The following is a 19,033-nucleotide window of genomic DNA, read 5'->3' as shown; positions in this document are numbered from 1 at the left end:
ACGGTGACAGTGAAGGGAGGGTTAACAGGCTTTTTTTTAACTTTCTCAGCTGAAGTTCCAAGGAACATGTGGGGCTACCATTCCAGCAGAAGAGACTAGAAGCATTGTCTGCTCTAAGATTATCTCATCTTACTCCTGACAAAACCATCCTCTCATCTTTAATCCTATCACACTTCAATCATGTAGGATGAAATTTTCTTTATTGGGTGTCTGCCTAAAGCTGCACACTGCTGGAAAATGCTGCTTTTTGGAGAAGAGACTTAAAACTTGGCAAATCAAGACCTTTGATATCCTTTTAGTATTCCTGTGAAAATGTAAGGCATCTGGCCACACTACATGTGGGAGGGATAAGAGTGCAGTGGGAGGAGGGTAAAAAATTACAGTAACAATTACTAAAGTATAAAATCATTGAAAGTCTAGGCATTGAGTACAATCCAGAGGCTACAGCTATCTACTGCCTCTCCACATGCTAAATTGGAAGCATTTCACTTATATTCATAATGCCTTGCCCTCCTCTTCAGACAGTATGAAAAAGTACCTCATTGAGGCAAAATCCAATGTAAAAGATGGCATGCAGCAAGTTATTTACAGGACAGCTGTTATGAACAAAAGACTAGGGAATAAAGGGAGGAAAGTGGTAATAGGACAGGAAAAAGACTGGAACCTATGTGAGAAAGAAAAGCATGGCGATAGCTAGAATATAGCCAAACTAGAGTACCTAGTTTAGAGGAAGGAAGGTGACAAAAGCTGCCAGGAAGAAATATGAACTGACTGTGTTAGGACAGTTTGAAGGAAAAAAGGCACAGAGACAAACCTGCAGAAAAATCTGTACCAATCAAAAAGCACATCTTCTCCAATGCCTGTGATGGAACTGAAGATTTTTAATTCCACCATTTATTTTCTCTTTGCCAATATATACAAATATGCATACATTTAAATTGCATTATTTAAGTTTTCCAACTCACATATGAAAAAAATGGAACTAATAGAATTACAACTGCTTATGTCCAAATGCTATGTATAATATGGTCTTCACCTATATATGTATAAAATATTATATAGTAGAGTATGTATATAGTACATAATATATAATAGATATATAGTATATACATAATATAGTATAAAAGTAAAATAAATATATACATTGGTATGTACTTTAAGTAAATCTGTATCTAATATACTACTCATATTACATTTTTTCAGTCAACCCTCAAACTGATTATGCACATTATTAACAAGAACAAAATATTTATTAACATTATAAATAATAATAAAATATTATTAACAAAAAAATTATTCTGAATTTTCATTACAGATGATTAATTAAATCAATGAAAGGTACTAAAAAACCTTAAGAATTGAAAATGGTACTGAAAAAAAAAAAAACTCCAGAAAAATAACCACCAAAAATGCCATTTCACTACCACTGGAGGAAATTATTGGAAAATAAAATTTTGCAAAACTTAATTAGCTTTGGTAATATTCTGTTACAAGTGGCTAAAGATTTTATTTCCTCGTAGAATGTTAAAATTGAATACATTCATATCCACCCCTTATGAAGCAAAAAGGGTTTCAGAAAGAAGTGGAGGACCAGTGTATTCCCAAAAGAGGTGTACTACCCATTCTTCTCAAACAGATAAAAATAACTTCAGTCTGCTGATATTTAGTAGTCCCACATGTTTCATGTGCTGCTGTATACAAATGTATGGGATGAACATTATTCCTGCCCTGACTGCAACATAAATAAAAACTTGTCTGTGAATATCTTTCACCTACTACTAGGGGGAAAAAAAATCTATTAAGATGAATAAGTGCTGTAATACACAGTTACTGCTAATTACCAAAATATTTTTCTACTAATTAGCGGAAAAACCATAGTAGTTTAAGACTGAGTGAATAGTTTGGAAAATACAAAAGCACAGAAGAAAGAGTGAAACTGGCTACTGAGAGCTGGCTCCGAATGCTCGAGTGATAGTTGGGTCATTACCAAGAGTAGAGAACATTCTACCATAATGTCTTCAAGTGTGCTACTATACATAAACATATGTAATTAAAGGACTGAATCTCAACTCAAAACAGTTGGAAGTCTAAATTATCATTCAAAAAGATGAGTAAGCCAGTAAACAGACAGACTCAACTTTGTGTTCTTGTATGCTAGCCATCTACAACTTGGAATTACACATTTTTTTCCTAAAGCTTTCTGTCTTTCTGGGATGAAACATCGGTCATGAGAACTTTTCCTTTAATATTAGAGGGGAGGAAATACCTTGGAGGAGAACACTTGTTCAAAGCAGCAAAATACAAAAACAGTAACAGAGAATGACAACTCTGTTCCAACAAGTACATAGCACTCCTTTGGCCATTTTTGGATGTATACCGAAAATGAAAAACAAATTAAATTAAAACGGTAAAAAGAAATGCAATGGATGTTTCTCAGTTATTGAAATAATCCTTTTAAAAAACAAAACAAAGTCAGATACATACCAGAGGTTAACTTTTGTCTTCATATCAACAACTAACCTAACAATTCTAAAATGTTAGACTTTTTCAAATAACTGCTACTGTCTAAATTAAGTAGTTATGCTAGTTAAACTCTCCTGAGCAACTCTAACTACAAACTGTATTTCAAAACGTTCTGTTTACTTTACACCATTCTGAACCACAGATGACAAAGTTTGCTTGAAGCTGTAATTACTCTGCAAAGCTGGGAAGCCAATTAGAGGGCCTGAAACCTGCCAGTTCCAAAAAAAAAAAAAAAAAGAAAAAAAGCACAGATCATCTGTTCAGATTTTATTAAAAAGTTTAAAGTTTGAATTCTATAACTTTAACTGTATAATCACCAGCATTCTTTTCCTAAATGCAATCATTCAGCATTAAAAAAAATAGAACACTAATACCATTTTATTATTTCATATATGAAAGGTTTCAACTTCAGCAGAATGTGTTGATATGGCTAGACAAGAATACTAAACATTCAAGCAGCCATAAAAAATTGTACTAAAAAATGAACAGAAGGTTGCATAGCTGAGAAATTATTTCTAATACAGACAATACAGACTGAGTTTTAGCACAGAGGATAACTTTGCATGATTATCAAATTATATTAAAACAATAGTATCAAGCTGCTGCTTGCATTATTTATAATGTTTGCACTTTTTAACATATAGGGAGAGTGTTGTCTTTACACAGATCTGTATCTCTCTATGTGTCTATCTATTTGCATAACTTAAACTTGATTTCTTATTTTTCTTTTGGTCTTTCCTTTACAAGATAAACAATTTTGTCCCAACCTTTGCCTGTTTAATTGCTAATCTAATTTTTCTTTCTCGTATCAAAATTTAATGAACATACTCCTTACAAATACCTTTTTCTGTTGTTGCTACTCTGCACTCCAAACCCACACTTCTCTGAAGACCTTTTTTGTTAGACAAATAGTAGACAACTAGCAGAACTAATAAACCATTTTCATAATACAGAGGCAGATACATGGACTTTTGCTCATACACACATGAAAATCCATGAATTTTACATATAGGAACAAACATAAGTGTGTACCCATACACACACCCTTAGCTTGGTCCCCTTTTGATTCTCCCACTTGTTTACCCACTCCCTAAGGGAAATCTGCTTCTCTGAGGCTTTCCAAAAGGCTCTGTTCCTTCTTACTACATCTTATCTAGGGAGAGTATCACCCTAAAATTAAATTTGGTCACACAGAGATTTATGTGAACAATTTAATATCTCTTATTTGATCCAAACAAATACAGGTTTACCCTAAAAATGCTATTCCCAAAACTTTTCATAATAGATTGGTTTTGTCCATTGTTCCCTTGACCATATCACTCTTTTTCTGGTATTTCCCATTTCTTATCCAGCTCTATCACATCAAATATAGGTAGCTTTTCAACATTGTCTGTCCCCACAGCCTACTCTCATCCTTGTTATCATTTTTTATTCAGTACCAAAATGCCACCCATCCCTTTACTGTTACAATTTCACCATCACTTCTCTAAAGCATTTCTAATTTCTCTCTGTCATGCTAGTTCTCTTTAAAATCCTCCTTAAAACTCTCCTTCACCATGCCTTTAAAAACAGGAGGCAGGGAAGGAGGGAGGAAGAAAAGTAGGGAGATGAGAGTAAAAATCTAACCTTGACAATGGATTAGTTGTTGATGTGCTGAGACCACTGCCTGTACTACAGGCTAATACTGTCTCATAGTTTTCTCATACTCCCCCCATCTGTTTGCATCCATCTGCTGTCACTTGTTTTATATTTGGAATTTTAGTATTTTGGAGCAGGGACTGACTTTTTGTTCTGTATGGGTAAAAATCCCACTTCTGTGGGGCTTGGCTCATGACAAGTGCTTATATGTGCTTTGATAATATAACAACAAATATGACATAAAAACCCTTAATTCTATTCCTTGAAGATGTAAAAGATCAAACTTTGTGCAGTTTAGCATCCTGCAAAGTCTTTTATTTCCAATACTTCAAAAAGTACCAAAGCAGCATCTATATCTTCGTGCCAGTACAACTAGTTTGTCATTTGCCCCTTCATGCAAAGAGGGAGAATGGAAATAGAAGATTTCTGCATGGGTTTTGCCTGGGCTTTACTTTGTTTTAATGGAAGACAGTAAAATTATACATCCTTTTCTGTCTTTCATGCAAACACCCCAGTTTTATTTAAGCACCTGGGTATATCACACTGGCATAAAAACTTTCAGGCCTGGCTACAAACTTCTAAGCCAAAAAGACAGGATACCAACTATACCACCTAGAAAGCATTCATAAAGCAAATTTAAAGCCTCCCAAACATTTCTCCATCCAACAGAGATGGAAATATTTCCTATACACAATAGATTTGAGTTTGAATTTTCACAGACATATTTGCAAATGCAGTATATAATACATACATTAACTTTTTCTCTCCACAAGTATTTTCAATATTGAATGAACATTACTTATTCAATTCTATTAATATGACTTTGGAATCAAACTCACACTGTAATTGTAAGTACAGTTATATCTTATCTTTGGGTTCATGTAATCAAGTATTGTAACAAATTTTTAAAAATGGACTTCAACCTCATTGAAAAGCTATTTCTGGAGTTGCACACAAGGTCTTGTCTAATGCCAAAGTATTTTGATACATAAATTAATCTCACTTATAACAGACATACATATTTCCCTACCCTTTTCTTTAAAAAATGTCTTTGGAATTCTTTAAGTCCTAACATTATTCCCCCAAAACCTTTCCATTTTCCTGTTTTGAAGATTTTTAAATCCTAAAAATAATAAAATCTTGTCTCTGGCCCACTGAAAAGTTAAGACTAGGGAAAAGTAGCAGTGATTTTCCATTTAGAATAGCCAAGGTTCTTGATAATCACTTCCACAGAGAAAATTTTTAAAAAATTAAAGTTTATAAAAGGTTACCTTTTCATAGTAATAATATAATAATAAATTGCTTTTTCTTTTTAAAGACAATGAAAAGGGTAGCTGTACCAGAGTGATTAGAAAGCATTATCTTTCAAGATAGGAAAAAAGTTCCAGGTGACATCATTTTTGGCCAAGGTTCAAAGGATACTGTGAAGGGATACAGCTCTTCCCAATTATTCCCCATGTAAAGATCAAAATGAAGGCAAAGGGCCAATTCTTAGAGACACTTCATCCCAAATGTGCTGTGTGATTACCTACACACTCACTGTGCATGTGAGAAGTTGGGGGTTTTTAAAATCAGTGAAGTCACAAATCTTCCTCAAGTAGAACTTAAGTAGAATTCTTCTCCACTCTGTTTTCCCAAATAATGATGACAATCAAAGACCAAATTGGTTTACATAAAGCAGTATTTATTCCACTTATACAGCAGTGGGCCAGTTGAAAACAGCATTATGAGGCCATGTTGGATTTTTTTGAGGGGGTGGGAGGGCATTGAGGAAATACATCCTGTTACCCAGCATATTAGTTTTGTTCTCAAAGAAGCATAATGGCGTTTTAAGACAATTTTTATCAGAGTTTGCCTGTACAAGGAAGTCATACCAACTGAATCCAAAATTATCTTTAAACTGGTTCTGACTGCATAAATGCTTAAGCAAAAGCAATTTAAATTAACATATTTTATTTTGCAGTTGAAGTGGGCTAGGAATGCACACCCACTCAGTTACCATGACTCAGTCAATCAAGAGTATCTGTACAAGCTACAGCAGTTTGATTACTTGCAACTGCTCCTCTCTACCTGAAAAGAGCTGAACTGATTTTGAACCAGACAATTCCAGTAAGCTCACACTTCTGAATTTACCCCTGAAAACCAGTATCACCCGGTTTTAAGTTTTCACAATGAACTTCCCACCCATGTAATTACACCGCCTTCATCTATCTTCAAGTGCACGGTAAGATACCACAGCAGAGCTTTTTGTGAGTCTCAGTGTCAAGGCATGAGCATTAAGGGACTAACAGCCTGCTTCAAATACACAGCTCTCACAACTCCCATTTAAAAGAAGGTGGTTTTGTTAGGTATAAAATGAGCTGGCTGCACAGGAGAAGAACTAGTGATTCTTACACACCATTCAGTGTCACCAAATCTGGCTGATTTGTTCACCCTGCAGCCTTACAGCAGCTCCAAGATGCAGTGCAGGGTGCCCACAGCTGCCTTCCCGTGCACCCAAAGTTGGGAGAGTAGTGGCCACAGGCAGGTGAAGTTCATTCAGGACACCTAAGGCCAGCCTGTGTCTTTCCCCAGGGCTCAGCTCCACCCAGCCCCACTCTGTCATGCCCTTCACTCAACTGTGTTTCATCTTCAGTGCTCCAAGGAACAGAGATCCCTCATCTCCATTTCAGGTCCACATGGTTCCCCTGCATTTTGTGTGTCTGGCAATGAACTGAAGCACGTGTGCTTCCTCAGTCTCTCTGTCTCCAAGTAAAGAGTCTATCTGTTTACACACACACTTCCAAATGCCTTCCCCCCACACTTCCTCCCAGAACACCCCAAGGAAAAGGTCTCTGAACACTCCATTCTATGACAAAACATTCCTCAATGAGAAAGGCTCTATTAGAGAACACATATTTATCACTGAAAGCACTTTTAGCAGTCTGTAAAATAACTTCATTCTCTCCAGCCTTCTCCTCATTCCCAATGAAGTTCACAGACAACAAAAGACCAAAAAAAGAGAAATGCTTAGGTGTGGAACTTTAAAGTTATCTTAGAAAGAATCAGGGAGCCACACTAGGGGAAATGATACTATGCCTGGGAAAGAGCTTTACTTTTGCAATGTAAAGCTGATGTCACAGAAGTGGAAGGCAGGGGACACTTGTGGGAAAGTATCTGCATGATGGAAGCTTGACAGAGCTGCTTATGAAAGTTTTAAACTACACAACAAGTATCATACAAAGTAGAACTGCGCAAACATTCCCATGTTTAACTCCAACAGTACTACAAAAATAATACCATAGGCTTGGCCTTTTCTGCTTAAATAACAAATTGCAAGCAAGAGCCAAAGATGTCTATCATTTGGAGAGCAAAAAGTAGACTGAGACCACACTCTCACTTTACAGATAGCTACAAAGATTACATGAAGATAGGACTGTAAAGACATATCTTTAAGTCCCTGCCAACCTAATCAAGATGGTATTAACAGTGATCTCACACCCCATCTGCCTGGCTAGTAATTTATGAAAAACGTACTTCACTATTACAGGAAAAATATGTTGCACTGCTTGTGGCCACAAACCTACTGCAGCAGCTCAGGAACTCTTGGATCAGAGGCCATGAGACCAGTTCTTGACATTTACCAGGTACTTCCCATGAGATGTGATCCATTCATACAGCAATTTTGTTTGTTTATTTGCCCTACTGATGATCTCATCTTCAGACAGATAAAATAGATGATAAAAAACTTACAGTCCCTTGCAATTTAGAGTGTAATACCATCCTGGTTTGCTTTTCATCCTGTGAATTCTACACAGGCACTCCACTTAATTTCATGAGATTATTTTGATGAGTGTTACATCTCCCTATTCTTGCACAAATCAGCCAACATTTCTGATAAAATTACGCCTTTTCCTGTCAGAAAAACAAAAAAAGTCATGCTTATCAAAACTGGATTTTTTCAATTAATATTGCATGCTTGTTCCTTTAGCTCACACAGCCTAAGAATCAGACCTATGAAACTTGCTAGTTGCAGAAAGGATTTTTTTTGGGGGGGGGTGGTGGGGGTGGTGATGGTGTCATTTTGGAAAACAATGTGAAATCTTTCAATTTCCATCATGGCAAAGTTCAGGGACAGCATTCTAATATCAGATTTACATAACAGAACCTCAGGGAACTAAAAAAAAAAAAAAACCCAACTAAAACCAGTACCAACACACTGGTAATTATGCTATAATAATTGCTAATTATGTATTTCTTTGCTTAGCAGAACTACCATTTGGATCACCCTTCTAGCTGCTGCAGCAAGGGAAGACAGAATATGCAATGAAGAAAATGGTAAAGCAGGACAAAAAAGCCCTGAAAAAAAATTGTAGAAACTGTTGTTCTGCTGGAAACCAGGGAAAACTATCTAGAAAAATACCACCTGCTAAAAAAGAGTAGTTAGAATATGCAGAGCAATAACTAAGGTATGAATAATGGCCTATGATTTAGTCAATTTCTACTCATATGAACAACCTAAAGACATCACTGCTTTTATGCTGAACACCAACAAGGCAAAACGAGCCTCTAATACTATTATAGTTTGCACAATCAATATCATTTTCTATTGCAATCAGAATATGCAAAGTTTTTCTCTTCTAGCTGTGAGATGAGACATGGGCTTGAAGCACAAGATTATTTTCTTACCAAAAAAAAAAAAAATACACAAATTACTTTGTATACACAAAGGCTGAGTCAGTCTCAAGTACAATTTTATCAAGAAAATAGGAAAATTCAGTCTCAGTAGCATTTGTTCCATCTTCAGCAGTGAAGATGAAGGGAATCCCTTCCCTTCAAATACTCCTGTGGTAGCTCCTATATCCCTCCATGAAACTAAACACTGCCACTTTTTGTATTGCAGTACACTTAATACAATTTTGAAAGAAATTGGGTAAATTCTCTACTGCTCCTCTGAAAGTTTCTAGCTGTGATATTTGCAACTGAGAGATTTTTTTGCCCCCTTAATTTTCTCCTCAAGCACTTTCATTTCTGTTCAGAAACACTCACCAATCTCACTCTGAGAGATCAAAAACCCTACAAATTTGTCTTTTAGAAACATTCTTGGAAAACACGCAATCTTCACTTTATCCAACAGATACACACTTTGTGGCTTTGTTAATATATGCAAATTGTCTGATTGCTTGAAATTACTCATTAACCAGGCTGGAGAGCTGATTACCTGATTATCCAAGAGAAAAATAACTTAGCATGATTTTGTGTCATTTGAAAGTCTAAATAATTTTCTAATTAATTTGAGTTTTCAAGTGAATTCAGAGGTACGAATGAAAAACAGAGAAGAGGTCAGCGATCTAAATAAAGGTAAACTTTCCAGGAATTTTCTTCTTACAGCAATCATTTGTCAAATGTCATTGTTATTTAGACACCCTTCAGACACACACACACAAAAAATGAGAACTTAGACATCCAAAAAACATTCAAAAACCAACTCATGGTTCTTCCTTGCTGCTGTAAATACATCCTGTAGAGTGTATATAAGATTAGTGGTGCATTAGTATGGCACATGGCACTAAACTTGCAGTGTTACCAATAAATTCTGAATTATACACGAAGCAATATGTAGCAGATAATCTGTCAATATGCTGAGAGAATAATAAATACTGGAAATACATACTTGCCACTGAAAAGTTGTTGAGTGGATATGGCAGATCCACATCCTGGGGCTTCTCCTTATAGCCTATGAAAGAGCCATCTGTCTTTAGCAGGAAGTATCTTGGCCGCCAGTTTTTTATATATTCTCCTAAACGAGAAGAAAAAAATAGTTCATTAACACTGTAGAAAAAAAATCCAAACTTGAATATTAAAAAACATATCATATTAGCAGCATCAAACACTAATTATACCAAAATCTTTTCAGATGTTTTCAATTTACAGAGAAAACCTTAACTCTGTCCAAAAGAACGGAAAATTGAATTGCAATGGTAAGCCTGGACTGTACAACAATGCCTCTGGAATAAGAAGCTACAAGTATGGTATACTAATGTTGTATAATTCTGAATTTTATCACACTATACTTTTCAAATATCCTGCATGTTTACACCATAAATAATTAATTTTTTTTCAGGGAAAAAAACCAAACTCTACAGCTTGACTTTTGATAACCAAATGAGATCTAAACTGCTACAAGGTAGAACACTTACCCTGCTGAACAAAACCAAAAGTCATTAATTTTCTCAAAACATACACTAAGCAAATACAAGGAAATTGAGAGTAATGGAAAAACCTACACAAAATATACTTTAAAAGTATAACTGAAAGCAAAAGGAAAAAGCAGAAGCCAACTACCTTCTAAGAGGTAAGTCCACCAACAAACCTACCATGCCACATTTCCCCTACCCCAGCCTGAGCAAAAGATTCTGCATTCTGAATCTATGAGGAATTTAGGATCAGAAACATACCAAACACACAACCCCTTAATTAATGCCACTTACTTGCTCTTAAGGGTGAAAAATTTCCTTAATACTATTATACTTTACAATGTCACACCATGATTCAGCAACAACTTCATTTTTAGAGTGCAATTACTCAGTTCAGTACAGGTTAGTTTAGATTTGCCCAACTTCCCTCATCTTTGATTTATATAAATTCTGCAGAGTAAATAATGACTATTACTAAAGCTTTAAATAAAGTCACTTTCATCATTATACATGTGAACATTTTCAGAAAAAAAGTGTAGTAACAATGCAGAATTTCCAACAAGGAACCTAGGACTTCTCACCATTTGTGAGATGCTCAGAACAAACCATCCCAGGGCCTGCACTGCTCCTGGGCCAAGCCCCAGCCTGGCAGTGCCCTTTACCACCTCAGCACCTTGTTAGCCATAGCTACACAGCTTTTAGGCCATTCAAAAGTCAGGAAGAAGTTTACATCCATCTAACATGGAGGTCACTTCATTAAAGGGTAATCTAAAAATTCATTAATTGCACTTTCACCTGTCCATCAGAACAATCAACTAATTGTCACTGAAGGTCAACATGGGAATTGCTGATATGGCCTTGATGAACTTGAGAACAGTTTGTAAGGATTTTGACAATACCCATGGTTTAACAAATCCAACTGCAGCCACTAACATGTCCAATTTTCATGTATTTAAGCAGAGAAGGCAAGTATGGAATACAGGATGGAGAAAAGAATAGAATAATTAACACTGGGCTATTCAGGCTGGCTTATGTAGCAAAACTCTTCCTATTTAGTCCTGCTTCTAGATAGCAGGATACTTGCTTGACTTTACTATACAGACATTTTCACATAGGTAGAAAGAATTGAAAAAGTCCAAGTGTGACTTAATTTGACCACTAAATGAATAGAGCAGATATGGCACTAGTTACATTTGTATTGATGCAGAGCTTTATCTCAGGCCTCTGGTTCTAGTTTGGCTGGGAACATCCCTACTGACACTTCCAGTCTGAGCTCATTTCACAGGAGGAAATCCCAGTTAACATGAAAGCATGCAATAAAAACCAAACCAAAACAAACAGGTACAAGATACTTTGTAAGCTGAAGAAGAAATACCAATGCAGTTTGGGAAAACACATGTGTAACTTTAATACCAACAATAGTGAAAAACTATATCAGTATTTCATGAAAAGCAAGAAATTAAGTTTGCTTAATACCTGAACATGAAATAACCATAGGCCTAAGTAAAGGAATGAGTCATATTTTTAAAATATTTAAAATATGCCCTGCAACAAATTTTCTGAAATCTGCATGGACTCAAAAGTTGAAGCCAAAACAAACTCTTATGTATCAGATCATCCAATATAGGTTTTAAAAATATTAACACCATAGTTGCTTTCTTAAAGAATTGAAAAAGAGACTCTTCTGTATTTTTCTAATAAATTTTATCTCATTTCATTGTAAGAGTAAATGAGAGAAAGTGCCTGTTACTGAGTTTGCAATCTATCCAGACCTTAGTCTTACCTAGAAGGCAGGCACCTAAACCTGCTGAAGAATTCAAGGGCAGGATGGAGACAATATCAACATGCCTAAAGCAGGTCAGCCATGCAAGGGCTCGGGTTTCAAAGAGAGTCCTCCTTTCTGCAAGGAATAAACTGGAGAGGGAGGTAAGCAGATTCTGCTATAGGGATCAGGGCTGATAGGGTAAGTACACTTAATGGTCACTCAGGAAAGAATGGCAGCCTTTGTTTGCTTACACACACTCTCCAGAATGAAACCTGCTGGAAAAGGAGACCGTTCTAACAGGTGGCCTCACAGACCCAGCACGCACTCCTCTGATCACTTACTCCCTCTTCACCGCTTAGGACAACACTTTAGGTTGAGTACCCAGTAGCAGCCAAACACAGATTCTCTTAATCAGAAAACTGGACAGATTTTTAATCACCTGCCGAGTTATGCAGCTGATGCTATGCCTGGAGAAGAACCATTAGAAGAGCAGAACAGCACTTTCAATCTCCCCTGAAGAGAGTTAGCAACTCTAGATAAAAGCTAATCATAGGACAGGGATGTACCAGTTTACCTATGAGCATAGCTGTACTTCTGTCTTTGCTTTACAAACTAGAGCCAGACACAGAAAAAGCAATTTAAAAGAAATTGTAAAACACTGTGGCTTCATAAGGATCCATGTATTTCTTTCACAGACATATTTCTTTGAAGAATGCTTCTCTAAGTGGTTTCCCAACATGAGTCATGTTCAGACTACTTTTTCAAAACATCTATACAAACATGCACACACACAAACCTTGGTTTTGTCTTGAAAATAGCAATATTCTAATTCCTCTCCAAGGCCTATATGTGAATATTTATCATCTACCCCATATTTATTTTGTAATTTAATTAACAAATGGGTGAACACTTTGGAAGACTAAACGGTGGTATCAGTGAACAGTTCACTTAGCTGCTCAAGTGGGTTAAGGGCTCTCAAGATGCACTCTAGGTGCTCTCTTATAACTGCATTCCTTTCACGTAATCTGCCTAAAAGACAGAAAAACATTTTAGTCCATACTTCTTAGTCCATACACATGCTTATTGATATCCCTTGAAAGAAATTCACCTTACAAAAAATGCTAAAGCAAAGCAGAGCATTTGAAAGAAAAAACACTTCCACATGTCTTCTAATTTAGCAGCCTTGCATTAAAAAAAAGGTATTTCCCAGTATTATCAATATTAAGTAACTTTAAAGATATTTGCAATGTATGTTTATTAAATACCTCAACACAAGTAAACTAGAGGAAATTCTCATGTGAATTTCTTAAATCAAGTGAAAAGTAATTCTATGAGAGAGAAGTTCAGGCAGGCTAACCAAAACACAAGATATCCTGACAATTTAATAAAATGGAGCTGCGGTATTTAAAAAAGCAGTGGATCTGCCATAGAGCAATAATCAGTTTGTACCCTGCTTCCTGCTGAGTTAATGTAAGTTAAATTATTGTTTTGCCTAAATTTACACCCTTCTAAGTTGAAAACCACATTCTTTTAGGATCTTTTTATTAGACAGTAAGAAGAGGTCTCTAATTGCAACTACTGCAGCAAAGAAAGCCAAGTAATTCCTACATCATTTTAATTCTAGGCAAAGTTTTTTAAGCTACTTGAGAAAAGTGGCACTAGACTATGTCTCTTGCTAATACATACAGACAAATACATACACACAAAATACAAATTTTATGTTGCTGGGGTCTGCTTTTTTAATAACTACTGAGAGAATACACCCAAAAGATTAAGACAGCAGTATGTTCATGAAGCACATGAAAATTCAATCTGATCTTCATACAAAAAGCACCCTCGTAATATGCAACTCTTTAATTAATGTTGTATTTAATAATACACTGACTAACAACAGTAACAAAGAGTGCTTAATGAAGGTTTGTTTAGAACATGACCCTCGTGGCTGCCTCTCTATTTGCCTCTGTGCTGCAGCCTTAATGATTTTTCTTTTTTTGCCTTTGACAGCCAGTAACAAGAAACCTGCCTTCAGGACATTTCACAAAATACATTTATTCCAGTGATGCAATGTTGGTAGTTTTCATACTGTTGAGAAGCTTCAGAAAGGAGAGCTTTCTAAGAAATCATACGAGTAGTAAAAAAAATCTGTGTTAAACAAATGTATCACCCAAAAGTTTGCATTTTTTTTTACTTTACCTCACAACTCAAACTCTCTCTTCAAACACGTATTTCACCTCAGATTCGGCAGTTGCTGTTGTTAGTCTCACCATTAAGTAGTCCTTAAGCATATGGAAATTTAGCAATTATTGAAAAATTAATCAGTAATTTCAAATTAATCTTATTATTTCAAAATGTATCTTTAAAAAAACATTTTGGCGAAACATCTACATTTTTCAATATGTAAATGGTTTCAGAGGTGTGAAGGAAATGTCTTTAATATACAGTGCTGATAAGCAACAGAAACCTGAGTTCAAAAACTTGCTTCCTTAAAAGAAGCAACAGCTGCCACACAGACATAAGTGAGATTTAAGGGGGGAAAAAAAAGGAGAGGGAAAAAAACCCTCCAAAAAGAGAACACACAAAAATTCTGTCTCTTATCTATTTCATCTATTTACTCAACTGGATTTGGTAGAAATAATACACAAACATTGTCTCCCCCTTTTTTTTTTTTTTTTTTTTTTAAGGCACTTTTTTTGTTAGATCAAATTCCTTACAATAGCATTTAATAAATAGAGGGGGGGAAACCTGAATTTATCTAAGCGCATTAAGCAACATTATATAAAAGTAAACCACACAATTATATGCAATTTTTTTTTTTAAAGAAACAACTGTAATTAATGTCAGGTCAAATAAAATTATCAGAAATAATGCAGTGGTTTTGAGATTGAATTTCCTTACCTTGGCCCTCTGAGGGCAGTGTTACCTAACACACGATTGGAAGCATCAGCAAACTATTTGATTAAGTCAGTAAACACTAAGTAAATGCAAAGCACTTCTGTTAGAATATTTACTTATTTTAAATTTCATTATAAAAATTTGCAGCACAGTTCAAAGCCTCTATAAAAAATGAATATCTAAGATAAATAAAAAATATACCTATCCTCATAATTTATGTCCTTCAGTCTAATGTAAGTATATAATAATATATTAAGCAAAGTATTTTACAAAATCTTATTGCATAGTAAAAATTTAAATGAAACTGTGATTTTCCCTAATATGCCTTAGTGTTCTAAAAGGTATTTTTATTAGATGCCCTCTCATAACTATTTTCTGGCAGTTCAAAGAAAAGCAGAATTTGGAACTACCACTTTCTGATTCTCTCTTACACTGTGAGATGGTGATTATTTATTTATACTGTTTTCCCACAGTTCCCAGTAATGCTGAATGACATTTTGAGCACATCTGTACTTGAATTAGACAAATGAATTTTTCCAGTCCCAGCTGAGAACTAGGAAACATTCCATGATACATGTGGCCATTACCTTATACCACAGTTAGGTTTCCATTAAGTTTCTTGCAAATTGGGAAGTTTAGGTGAGAAAGTTCAAGTACCTTTCGCTGTCCACAACATCTCAATAATTCAGCTCAGAAAGAAGACTGTTCAATTTATGCCCAGCTATTTACAGGTATGTGGCCAGAAACCAGGGAAAGCCCCACAGATGTAAATATTCTGCAGAAGGCAGTGAGCAGCCTCGGGTGTGAGCTCCAGAAGTGCCTCAGCTGAGCAAGGGGGGAGGAAAGCAGGGACAGCCCTCTGTCCTCCATGCCAGCCCAGATGCACTGAAGAGCTGGCAAACAGTAGATGCTTTGTTCCTGAAGCAGCACTAAGTAGTGACCAAGGAGAAGGGCTCCTCCAAGCAAAGCAGATTCCTTCCAAGCAGAGGTGCAGTCACAGGCAGGGAGAACTCACAGAGCAGTTCTCCATGGTTTCAGGGGCACCTCTGCAGCTAAAGTGATAGGGAGGACCAGTCTCCCCAGGGGAAGATTCTCCCTGTTCTTACTGTGGGGTTTTCTTCCCCCCCCTCCCAGGTTGTGAATGCAATGTACCAACATATTCCAGGGTTCTAGGGTTCAAATCACCAGCCACCATGGTGTTTTCATTATGACTGGTGGAGTGAGTCATTGTCCTATCTTGTACAAATGCAGCAGCAATTCATCCCCTGCTATTTATTCAACGATTTTTTGTTGCATTAATAATCTTTTCTCTAAAACATGAAAAAAAATCTAGAGGAAAGTATTCAATAACAGAGAGACAGGCATACCATTATTCACTCATAAATGCAGTTTTGAAATTGGGCATCTACAATATCTACTCAAAAGTACTAATATGTTTTGGCAACACATGGAAAATAAATGTTCATTTTCATATGCATGCAATTTTGTCCTTTTAAAAAATCATACCAGAAATACTGAGTGAGCTGACATCCTGACAAATTGAGAATTGACCTTTACCATGCCCATTGTGAGCCAGCAGGAAGAAAAACTTGCCAGTTTCCACATCACTCTCACTTCCCCTTCATTCTTGAAGGATAAGAATTAGAACAATAAATAAATTAAATAGCAATTGCTATTAGCACATGCTGTCTGGAACAACAGAGTCCTGTATTGCATCAGCATCTCTGAGCAACGAAGATGATCAATATTTTCTAAATATGCTTGCTATTCAGGAATGGAAAACCAAGGTCTGTATTCTGGAAAGATTTAGCAATGCTGCTCACATTTTCTAAATATCTCCCTTGAACAAGGCAATATAGGATAAAAGCCCAAAAATCCTGTACTATTTAAATATTTTTCAGAGCAGTTTTTTATTTTTAACAGTGTTAAGCTGTATTTGTGTAAATGCAAGCATTCTGAATATCATTTCACATGTTTTTATAGCTAATGTTCTCAGTACTTTTAATTTTTTTTTAATATTTATATATTTTTTATATAGCACTATCAGCATTAAGTGGTACTTTGTATAACAGAAAAAATACTACTTTCTTTTCTTCTGCTTTTATTAAGTGCTAGTAGACCAAAGGATCTTTTTCAGGTTTTGAAAATATATTTAAGAGTAGGACAAGCATACAAATATTAATCTATAAATTACAGTGAATAAGACAGTCTGTTACAGCAGTAACAATTTAAATTCATGTACTTGGTAAAAATGTATTAAGTCAGATGATTAAAACACAAATGCTTTTTACATGTGGCCAAGTTGAGTTAAACATCTTCTTCATATTATCTACTTACAGCATTTTGTAAAACAGCTAACACCAGTTTACACAAGAGATTTTAAGCTGTCCATTGTTTGCAAAAGAATATGGTGAGTTTGACAATAGCATTATCATTCAACTGAGTTTCTTTAACAGATACGTGTGTTGTCAAAAATTATGTGACTTTTCGCCCCTTAAAACTGGTACACTTGCTAGCATGTTTTCACAAAGCAAACTGTCTCACTTTTAAAACTGGCACATTGCAATAATTTTAAAATAGCTCCTCTGAACTTTCTCCTTGTCACTAGGTGTGCTCCTAGCCTCAAACCTTGCTAGGTACCAAAAAGCCAGCACCAACACCATTCACCTACATTTCTTCCTCAAGGCACGGCACTGAAGTCAACCTTTTGCTTTGTTGCTTAGCCTGTATCATTTGCAAAAATCAGTATAAGCCCAAGCATTCCTCAAAGTGCTTGAGCTGGAACACCCCATTACTGCTGCACATATCAGGAGATCCCCTGGGTTGCATGAAGTGCTTCATGATATGCAGACTTGCAGCACTGCCCAGAGTAACTGAGCTTCCCACCAGCCGTGATGGAGCACATAAAACATCACAATTGTAGGAAGAAGAACCAACAACCCAACTAACAGGCAAAAAGCAAATCTCCATTTGCAGTGCTGGTGACCTCTGTCTAGGCTCAGATGCAGAAATTGGTATTTGGGCAGGAGGCAACCACACCTGAATTTTCAGTTAAAACTGACATAATCCAAAAGTGACACCTCCCACTCTGCCACAGCGATGACAAGAAGGGCACATGAAATGCTCCCATCAGTAGTTATTATTATCAAGAACCTACAGATGCTTATTAGATTTAAGATGGAAGACACAATAAAAAGGAGTTCTCTGACTTTTGGTAAGGGCTTGGTGGGAAGCACTCATAAGGTTCATTCCAATAATATTTAAGTCATGCTGTAAATGACCAAAAAACCCTGATACATACTGATAACATGAAGACATGTCTGCAATCCATATCCACAATGCACCTCAACCACTCTTTCCATTTTTCAGTTCAGTGCAGATATCTGAATGTTGAATGTCATGTAATATTAGAGAAAAAAATGCATTATTTTAAAATTTCCACTTTTATCTTCTAAGTAAGAGATCACCTGTATAACAATGCTTTCAGCCTTTCTGGGCTAACTTAATTTCCCTCTATGCTTATACTCTTTCTCACATTTCTTTCACAGTATCCTGGAAGCTCATCATAATCACTGAACAAGAAATAAGAAAGGATTTTAGTGAAAGAAAGAAAACTGTATTCCTATGGAGCGATCCAAATTTATTTTATGTTCAACTGTCAAACAGGAAAATATAAGTTATGCCTGACCAGCTCCTTGCCTTCAGAGAAAGAACTGAAAATAAGATCAAGAGAAAAAGAAAATTAGTTGCTAATCTCATTCTAACCCCTAGCATACTCTATAATACAAGACAATCATCAATTGGCACTTTCTGCATAAGAAAAGCTCAGGATGCAGAAGCAGGGGTATGCAATGTACCAGTCTTGCAGTAGACAGACAAAGCTATGTAAGAACTTGCAAAGCACCTGTCCCCCAAATGTCTGAGACTGAAATAACTACATTACTCTTTCTACGTCCACAAGTACCAAATTTGCTAAGTTGTTGCTTTGGGTTTTTTGGTTTTTTTTAAACACACCACATGGAGAAATCAAAAGTTTTCT

The 19,033-nt window shown here is 35.9% G+C and overlaps 1 protein-coding gene across 1 annotated transcript in view; it reads right to left on the bottom strand.

The window, feature by feature from the left end:
- Positions 1–19,033, bottom strand: part of AKT3 (AKT serine/threonine kinase 3) — a 150,051-nt gene that overhangs the window by 61,663 nt on the left and 69,355 nt on the right. The window contains exon 3 of the mRNA XM_053972578.1: positions 9,815–9,940. Within this exon, the coding sequence (XP_053828553.1) occupies positions 9,815–9,940 (126 nt within the window). The remainder of the gene's footprint in view (positions 1–9,814; positions 9,941–19,033) is intronic.

Source organism: Vidua macroura, chromosome 3 (assembly GCF_024509145.1).
Source record: "Vidua macroura isolate BioBank_ID:100142 chromosome 3, ASM2450914v1, whole genome shotgun sequence".
Classification (NCBI taxonomy): Eukaryota; Metazoa; Chordata; class Aves; order Passeriformes; family Viduidae; genus Vidua; species Vidua macroura.
This window is presented reverse-complemented; position numbering and strand designations above follow the sequence as displayed.